Source organism: Muscardinus avellanarius, assembly GCF_963383645.1.
Source record: "Muscardinus avellanarius genome assembly, chromosome: 1".
Taxonomy (NCBI): domain Eukaryota; kingdom Metazoa; phylum Chordata; class Mammalia; order Rodentia; family Gliridae; genus Muscardinus; species Muscardinus avellanarius.
The window spans coordinates 210,119,852-210,129,873 of record NC_137786.1 but is presented as its reverse complement, the minus strand read 5'-3'; the positions used below and the strand labels follow the sequence as shown (position 1 = coordinate 210,129,873).

Below are 10,022 nucleotides of genomic sequence, written 5' to 3'. Positions count from 1 at the left end.
TAAGGAGCCCAGGAAGAAGCTGGGGAGGGAGATGCTGGGGTTCAGTAAAAGACAGGCTCTCCTTAAAAAAAAAAAAAGCCAAAGGCAGCACATGGCATCAGGATGCAGATGAGGCTGGAGACTGGACCCTGGACCTCCAGCAGACAAGGCTCTCCCAGGAATTCTAGAGCAAGAAGGCCATGTTCCCAGGGCCACTCATGGCAGGGGCTGCAGCTGACTTTCACTCTAACAGAACCTCTCAAATGCTCTTTTCACCCAGGAGCCTGTGCCTCACAGAAGCCTGCAGGGGAAGGCACAGGCCAATGTGGTTTTGATGGTCTTGTGTGGTCCAGATGACCCCCTGATAACGGTAATGCCAGGGGCACCTGGACATATCATGAAGAGCGTCGGGTGCTCTAATATCTGAGGGGAAAAGGCCCAGAGATGAAGACCCGGGTCAGGCAGGAACGGCTGGAAGTCAGAAAATGAACAGAAGGCAGTTGTGGCTGCGAGGAGCTGGTCATGGTCAGCGAAATGAAGAGGTTTGCTGGGGCATTCCTAGGGCGTTAGACTGGGTCTGTACCCTACAAGAAACAAGGCAGCTCTGCCCAAAGGAAGAACCCTTGGTTGATCCCTGGGTATCCATCCCTGTGCAGGATGCAAAGAAGCAGGTAAGAATCCATGAAGGCAGCGACTCAGCTGAGGGATGCACAGTTCAGCTCTGCATCCTCTTGACTGTCCCCTGTCCCCTCCTCCGCTTCACCAGGGCCATCGGTGATGTTGGGCTCGCTGGAGCACTGCCGGTGGGGTGGAGGGAAGCTGGGCGGCAGGAGCAGGCACTTGTCCTCGCTGCCGGCCTCCTCCCCTAGGCCTGAGTGCATCATGGTGGCCATGGCCAGCAGCTGGATGTCCGAGTGGGCGTTGGCCACCGTGTGCCGCCGAACGCTGCCACACTTCTCCAGGTAGGCCTCTCCCTCCTGCTCCGTTAGCGGGGTGAGCGCCATCTCATTCGGTGGCCGGCTGGCCGTGCTCATCGAAGAGGCATAGCTCAGCAGAGTTACCTTGGGTCGGGCCCTGGAATACCGCCTGGCTGCAAGAGAAGAGAGCAGGAAAGGCTGTGATTGGGGAGGGGCAGTGGCGATCCCAAACTCCTCACCAGCAGCGCTAAAAGCGAGGTGGAGCCTCAGCCTCTAAAAGAGCCTGAGCGCCGGGCGTGGTGGCGCACGCTTGTAATCCCCGCGCTTGGGAGGCAGAGACAGGAGGATCGCGCAGGTTCGAAGCCAGCCGCGCGCACTGGCTTAGGAGACCCTGTTTCCAAATAAAAATGTAAAAATAGGTCTGGGAGTGTAGCCCGGAGGTAGAAGGGCTTCCAGGAACTCCAGTACCACCAAAAAATAAAATAAAAAAAATAAAAAATAAATAAAAGAGCCTGAGGTACTACCCTGCTGAAATCCAGGGAAGAATGAATGTGGCAGTGTCTCAAAGTCTCTCTGAAACTTTGTTTATACCAGACACTGTCCCCTTCGACAATTTACCCCCAGAGTAGGTGGTGACCAAAAGACTGTCCTCTGTAGATTAGGGCCAGGAAATTTCTCTTCTGCTGCTGCCCAAGCCACACTGGGTTTGCCCTAAATTCCCTCTGAAGGTTTTAAATTCCCTCAAAAGACCGGGACAGTCTTCTGGCTCTGTTCAAGATGTGGTTTCTTCAGTGCCAACAGATGACGTCAAGGAGGCCTTGTAAATGGCAATCACCAAGAATACAAACAATAATAAATGCTGATGTGGGGAAATAGGAGCTCTCATACACTGTTAGTGGGACTGTAAATTAGTACAACTACTTTAGAGACAGTATGGAGGTTCCTCAAGAGACTAGGTATGGAAACACCCTGTGACCCAGCTGTACCACTCCTCAGGATCTTCTCAAAGTAACTGAAGTTAGAACGCTACAGTAATACATGTGTACTCATGTTTCTACAGCACAATTCACAACAGCCAAACTATGGAACCAATCTACGTTGTCCGTCCACAGATGAATTAATAATGAAAATTTGGTATATATACACGGTGGAATCTTTCTCAGCCACAAAGAAGAACAAAATTATGTCATTTCCAGGAAAACTAATTGAACTAGAGAATATTGTGCTAAGTGAGATCAGCCAGTCTCAGAAAGTCAAAGTCATATGCCTTCTCTGATACATGGAAGCTAAAACAAAAACCATAAAGCAAAAGGGACTTTAGTCAAATGAGAGAAAGCAGTGAAACAGTGGGAGGTGGGGGGGGGGGAAGAGAGGATTGAGGAAAGGAACAATTCAAATAAGGTTCCATCCATACAAAGTTTCACCATCATCTTACTAACATGTATGAGGAGGGAAGAAAAGGGGGTGGGTAGAGGGAGGGAAATACAGTAAGCGATGTTTGCCATGTATTTTTACATCACTGTGATTATGATAGAGAATTACATTGCACCAATAAAAGTATATATATGTATATGTGTTGTGTATATATATATATGTGCATATATATATCTGTGTGTATATATATAATACATATATATATATATGTATATATCCTCATTAAGTATAGGTTCAGAAAAGAGGAGGTGACTCGAGGCAGCCTCAGCTATCAAAGTCAGTGCAGTGGGACCATCCTCCAAATCATACCAAACCAGGACACCAATGCCTTTGGCTCCCTCCAGGTCCATGAGCTGAGAGACCTGTGTGCAAGTCAGCTCTCCTGGATTCAGACTGCCCTCGGCACCAGAGGAGAACAGGCTAGGCACCATGGATGGCCCCGGGGAGACAGAACCCAAGGGGAGGGCTGGATGCAGATACTACAGAATTGCTGCTTTGGGGGTCTTGCCAGGCTCTAGAAATTGCGCTAAGCCTTAACAGCCACCTTCCTGGGAATGGAACCTAAGCTACGGCATATTATCAGCCCCACTCTACAGATGGGATAACTGAGTACCTGAGAGGTAATAACTTGCCTGTGGTCACATGGCTAGAATGTAGTCAAGCTGGGACTTAAGCAAGCTCAGTCTCACCCAGACCTCAGGAACCTGAGGTAGGAACCTGCCTGTGCAGAGTGCGCCAATAATTTTAATAAAGGACATTCCTTGAAAGAAGGATGTATGGGGTTTGAAGGTGGATAAAAGTGTCTAGAAACAAACAGGCAACTTGCCAAGGAGGCAAGGAGGAGAGAGAGGGTGACAGCATTGTGAACAATGGGAAGAGCCCAAGCAAGCTGCAGAGTCAGGTGCACCCCGGGGTCACAGCCTTCCTGGAACAGAGCACATAAACAATGGAGAAACACCCAACAGGCAGGTGAGCGCTTCCTAGGGGGCCTCCACCGGTCCCTAGATGGGACTTCTTTGGGGGGCAGGTAACGCTGTGCCTCCCAGGGCCTGGGTGGGGTGAGCTTCAGGAAGATCATCCTGGTAGGAGTGTGCAGGATGGGGTGGGGCCAGAAAAACTGGAGTGAAGAGAACCAGAGAGAAGCCTCAGGTATCATTTTCTATAACAAATATGGTTTACATCTGGAAAAATTTAATGCTCGTGTCAGCATTAAGGCGAGAGGTGATCAGGGGAGGGACTCAAATTGTGGTGGCGACGTGGGTGAGGAAAGAGGAAGTCAGGCTGGAGACACCAGAGAGACGGATACTACAGACCCCAACGAAGAGGGGCCACAGGGTGGGCGAGAGGGAAGAGGAGTCAACAGCAGGGGAGGGGACACAAGCACACCTGGGGAGGGACCAGGGGAAAGGAGGAGGCAGAGGAGCAGCTAGAGAGCCCCGCCTGGTGGCACTGAGTCAGAGACACCAAAGTGCCTCCAAGGCGGGGCTCCACAGGCACGTGGATATGCCATCCTGAAGCCCAGGATGGACACTCAGAACTGTACACATTTTCAAAGAATAGTTAAGAACCCCAGAAAACATTCACAGTATAATATTCAGTGGCACACAGAGAATATGAGTAATAATACTATTATACATTTTAAAAATATAAAGCTAAGATTATACTGGGTATTGTGCGCGCGCACACACACACACACACATACACATACAAACAAACTCTGGGAAGAATGTACATGAAAATTCTGGGTAAAGGTGTTATTGGTAATTTAAAATTTTTCCTCATTGTTTTGGTATTTTCCAAATTTGATTCCATGTGCATGCCTTTCTAATGACAAAAACCCATTTGGGAATATGAAAATGGCCAGGACCGTGGTGATGTGCTGGAGCCCACCACATGCACCCGACCTTGCTGAAAATGAAGAGGGGGGTCAAGAGCCAGATTATTCTCCTGTGTGCAGGGGTGGACAAAATGAGAGGGGCCATCTGAAATGACAAAAATGTACTAATGGCTAGCACAGAGTGCTGGGCACTGCTCTGTGCCTTTTTTTAATTCAGGGATGTTCTACCTCCAAGCCATACCTCCATCCCTATTTCATTGTTTTATTTTGAAACAGAGTCTCACTACGTTGCTGAGGACAACTGCTCACAGATGGCCTCGGGGACACATGGGATCCGCTGCCTTGCTTTACTCTCTGCTCTTCCCATGGATCTGCGGAGCCCTGGACATGTATGTGTGCCCACCTCTTCCAGAGCTCACGCTCCTGGGCAGGCATCACAGTGAGAACCGCCATTTCCACTTGTGGCCGGCAGCAGCTCACACCACTGGATGTGTGTGTAAACTCTAACCCTTAGAATGAAACTCTAATACTTAGAGTTAACTCTCCAATTCTTTTTTTTGGTACTGGGGGTGGAACCCAGGGGCTCTCTGCTTCCGGGCTATACTCCCAGACCTATTTTATATTTTATTTGGAAACAGGGTCTCACTAAGTTGTTGAGAGCCTCACTAAGTAGCTGAGGCTGGCTTTGAACCTGTGCGATCCTCCTGTCTCAACCTCCCAAGCATGGGGATTACAAGAGTGCCCCACCACACCCAGCTCTAACTCTCCAATTCTACTGGCTCAGAACCCCCAAGAAAGCTATTTTGTGGCAGCAATAATAGTTTTTCAAAACCATATGACAATATGCAGAATTTTAGACTTCAGAGCATGTCTCCAAACACAGCCCCGGTTCCACTTGAAGCAGCTAGGGCTGTTCTCAGCGTTATCCCCAGTACACACGCGGGGAAGTCTGGGGCTCAACCCCATTCTCTCAGATTCTAAATGCCAGTGCTTAAATCCTCCCAGAGCCCCAACATCCACATACTCTCAGGATGGTGCTGATGGTGCTCTCCAAAACCACACTTCTTGAGCCAGTCCACCCTCTGAAGTCAAGTAATAGCAAACGTCATCCCACCCCAACAGATGTTAAACAAGAGGCTGGTGCTGTCCTGAAGAGCCCAGGTCACTGTCCCAGCCCCTCAGGGATAGAAGGCAAGATGCCTACCAGCCAGCCACCAAGAAGAAAGAATCTATGCATGAGCACTTGTCTCCTCTAAGCCACAGATTTCTATAATGTACCCACATTCTTACAATCACCATACATTACTTTTATGCTCAAAAAAAATCAATACCTATAAAACTGGATCACTGGAAGAGTTCAAAGCAGCAAAGACCCCATTAAAGAACCATCCTTAACAAAATACCCTTGAAAACAGTTCATTTCTCTCACACTGTGGGGCAACTGTGGGGAAACCCATGTTGGGGCCTGAACCCTACACCCAGCTGGCAGCTGACTGCTCTAGACCTGTGCAGAGAACAGGCACTATGTGCAGATCATTTGCTCCTGGACTAGGTACCCCAACCACTAAGGATTTATGCAGAAGGCGGCGGCGACAGGGCTACATCACTTCTACTGTTAGTAGAGACTCAGATCTTATGTTCTAGGAGTCTGGAGACCTCTCTGTTTTGGGCACAGGATCTGGAAAGCAGCAGGGTTGATGTTAGATTTTACAACCTGGTGAAAACTTGGGCAGGCCAGGACAGCAGTACAGGAAGAGGAGAGAGTTGGAGCCAAGCGTGGGCCTAGAGCAGACTCCAGGCAAGTTGAGCGGTAGGGAATCGATCTGCATGGCTCACACAGGCAGCATCCCTGGAGAAGAAAATGAGGATTGGCTGGATGATTTCCATGGGCCCCAACCTGATGGATGAGCCAGGGAAAGGTCTCTGAAGAATTCCTGGATGTCATCCATCTCTCACTTAATCAGCAGTCCAGAGTCTGCAGAGACTTCAACAAGCAGCAAATCAACACACACACTCACACACACACACACACACACACACACACACACACACAAACAAAAAACAACAAAAAAAAAACAGGCGACTGTGACTGCTGAGTAGGCTGGGAGCTGACATCAGAGAGAGTGAGTAAATGTGGTCAACCCTGGAGGAGGCACCCAGCGATGCCGCCCCATCCTTCAGCCAACACGCCCAGAGCTGCTGGCTGCTGAGAGGAAGAGATGTCAGTTTGCAGTGGGGCCCCAAGCCCAGCACACAGGCCTGGGGTGTGGTACAGGAGGGGTCTATGGTGCCAGGAGCAGCCACTGGTGGGCAGCTGATAAGCACTAGTTACTATGCTAAAAGGGAAGCACTTCACCCACACCATCTCCCTCTGAGATGCAGAAGAAGAACCTGAAGTTGAGATGCGAAATGACAGTCATGATTAGTGAGGAAACCAGGACCCAAGCCCAGGGCCGGCAGCAGAGCTCTCGCTCCTGACACTCAACACCTTCACACTGATAACCGCTAGGACAAGATCCCAGGGCACAGCTACAGAGAGCACGCTGGAAATAGAGAAGAGGAGGAGAAGTGGCTGGGCCGTGCCCCTTGGGGAGCGAGCTGCAGGCTGAACCCAGGGTGGCCACTCGCTCACAGCAGAGGCCTGGCCTGGTCCTGGGGCAGAAAAGGAAGAACATGTTTCCTGCCCTCAGTGAGCTCACAGCCCAAGGAGAAGGCTGCCATAGGATTAGGTCTTGGCAACCCAGCATGCCAAGGACTGGGGTGCGGTATGGGGCCCAGCAGAGGGGGGCATGAGAGGCACCCACAGCCTCCCACCTCGATGATTCCTGGGGTCCAAGGCTGCCATAGCTGGGCACCATAACACAGTATGTAGTAGCACTGGCTGGCCCTGCCCAGAGACCCACAGTTTCTCCCCATGCTGTCCCCCAAAGGCAGGCCAGGGGCTTCAAGGCAGTCCTCATGGAGACAGCGCCTCCTCGCTAAGCTAAACTCCACAGGCCACAGGGGCATCCCCATTAGGGCTGACCCCTGCTGGGCCCCTGGGGAAGCCTTAAAACCAAAGGCCAGGCCTGGGCTGACTGAGAGCTACCCGCACTTGTTCTTGCTCCTCCCCTTCTTTGCACCAGGGAAGGCAGGGCCTTGTCACCCAGGAGGGGAATCTCACACCAAGGGACTGACTGTTCAGGCGTACCCTGGGACCTGAACCCCGGTCTCTTCCCTGCAATGGTGCCCTTTCAGTTGAAAGGACTAGTTCCTATCTTAGCCTGGCCTACCTCCAGCCCACCTCCTCTTGGCCTTTGAGGGGGGGACAGTGGAATGGGAAACCCTTTATTCCTCCCTCACTCATCAGATACCCTGCTGAGTGCTGGCCTGCATCCCAGGGGAAGCCAACCATGGCAGCTCCTTTCAAACCTCAGAAGAGAAGCAGAGCCTGGGCCCTTTGTTGGGGCAGGGGCTCCCAGGCCTTTGATCTCCCTGGTTCACCATAATGTGGCCTTTGTGACCCCAGCACACCAAGCTATTGTGGACTCCTTCTCTAGGCCCTGCACCTCAAAGCCCAGAATGCCTGCTTGTCATGCAGAAACACAATGGAGGGAGGATTGTAGGGGGCCAGGGCTTGTGTGGGGGAGAAATCCAGCCAGTGTGAGGATTGTTCTGGAGGGCTCTGTAAGGGGGGACTTGAAAGGTAGGATGTGGGCCCAGCCTCTGACAGACACATTAAAAAAAATGCTTTAGCCTCTGAGCTACACCCCCAGCCCTACCTTATTTCATTTTTTATTTTGAAACATAAAAAATGTTTGTCTTGCCAAGTTGCTGAGAAGCTTGCTAAATTGCTGAGGCTGGCCCAGAACCTAGGACTCTCCTGTCTCAGCCTCCCAAGTACTGGGATTACAGGTATGCACAAGCACCCCTAGTTTAGGGTACCTCTAAGGGTCAGAAGGGAAGGGCCCCCTTCTCATCTGACCCTTAATAAAGCCCTGCCCTAAAGCTGGGCACGATAGTGCACGCCTGCAATCCCAGCATTTGGAAGCTGAGATAGGAGGATTGTGGTTCAGGGCCAGCCTCATCTACTGTAGTGAGGCCCTCTGCAAATCAGCGAGACCCTGTTTCAAAATAAAGAATAAAAAGTAGGGCTGGGAATTAGCTCGGAGGTAGAATGCCCCTGGGTTCCATCCCTAGTATTCAAATAAGTAAATAAATAAATAAATAATAAAATGAAAAATAATAAAGTTCTGTACTAAATGCTGATGGGGTGGGGTGGGGTGGGGTGGGGTGGTGGAGGGGTGGGGCAGCTGATGAAGCGAGAACAGCCTGGGGCTCTGGGATCCTGACTCTGAGAGCCCAGTAGCCCTTGTCCTCATTTGCTTCACTTGCCGTAAAATGGGTACAGCAGGCAGCACCTATTGGTGGCGGCACCCAGCTCAGCTGGCAGGGCCCAGGATGTGGCCCGTGTCCAGCAGCTTCCCTGGCCATCAGCTGCTTTGCAACTCTGGAGCCCAGTTCCTCAAACACATCATCCTCCTTCTCATCTATCTCCCTCCAAGTCCGCCCGCCCAGTCCACTCAGTTCACTCCTCCTCAGCCTTCAGTTCCTGTAGCAGACATCGCTTCCTCCATGGAGCCTGTCCTGACTTCCTGGTCCAGGTAAGGTCCCTGATGCGCGCTTTCCGTGGCCCTGCCATGTTTGTGTTTGTGACTTCCTTCCTGGACCATGTGCCCTCGAGGGCAGAGATGGGTCTGGTTTTGTTCAGGGATACATCTTCAGGGATACATCTGTAGCACCTCCTAAGGGGTCTGGGATAGGGTCTCTGGACACATATGCCCAAATAGTAACAATTTTAAAATTTAAAAGTGATCAAAATATCTTTCCCTCTTCATCCATACTGAGCCAGTTCTCCAAAGATAAGAGCTATCTTTGGAGAGCTATCTAAAGATATCCTTGGAACCAGAAAAAAAAAAAAAAAAAAAGGCTCAGGCCTTTGCCTTCTAAGTGGACAAAATGTGCATTCTTTTTATTTTAGCTGGAAAGTCAGAGGTATCCCCTCTTAGAGCAATCCTTTGCTGAACAAATTTCCATGTCTACTCTTGTTCCTTGTGCGGGAGACCAGAATATGCCAGCTTGATACGTGAAAGACTGTTGACCTAAGAGGGCAACCGAGCAATTAAAAAGAAACTTATACCTCAAAGCAGGAATTTTAAAGACCAAAGTCTCCTGCCAGGGAGAACAAAGGTTGAGCACCTGGGACAACTTCAGACCCTTTTCATCTGGAGATGGTACGGAGCCCTAGACACCAACCAGCCTTCATCTGCCATCTGCTTGCCTTCCCACAGGTCAGTGCCCTGGAAACTCATTTTCCTTTGTCTTTTCTCTTCTCTAACAATTTGTTGAAGATGCTATATAAGCTAGAATTCAAAGCCTGTTTGCAACCTACTTATTAACCTATTTGAAAACTACTTATTCCCTAGGTACATATGAAATATACACGTTAATAAACTCCTGCTTCAGCCGGGCGTGGTGGCACATGCTTGTAATCCCAGTACTTGGGAGGCTGAGATAGGAGGAACACAGGTTCGAGGACAGCCTCGGTGATATTCTCATCAACCTAGTGAGGCCCTGTTTTCAAATAAAAATGAAATAGGCCTGGGGGTGTAGCTCAGAGGTAGAATGCCACAATATAAATATATACCACAATATAAATAAAAATAAAAAATAATCTTTTGTTTACTGTTCTCTTGTTAATCTGTTATAGGAGTCTCTTCCAAGTAAGTATTTAGGAGAGTTTAAAAAAAAACAAAAAAAGAGTTTTGTTTTGTTTTCCCATGCACTAGCATTAGGCCCAGAAAATGGTGGAGCCC

General features: G+C 49.8%; 1 protein-coding gene across 1 annotated transcript in view; it reads right to left on the bottom strand.

The window, feature by feature from the left end:
* Positions 1-674: 674 nt before the first annotated feature.
* The window catches only part of PRR5L (proline rich 5 like), a gene marked incomplete at both ends in the record, with an annotated part of 66,121 nt that continues 56,773 nt past the window's right edge, over positions 675-10,022 (bottom strand). Inside the window, one exon of the mRNA XM_080718742.1 lies at positions 675-1,069. Within this exon, the coding sequence (XP_080574868.1) occupies positions 675-1,069 (395 nt within the window). The remainder of the gene's footprint in view (positions 1,070-10,022) is intronic.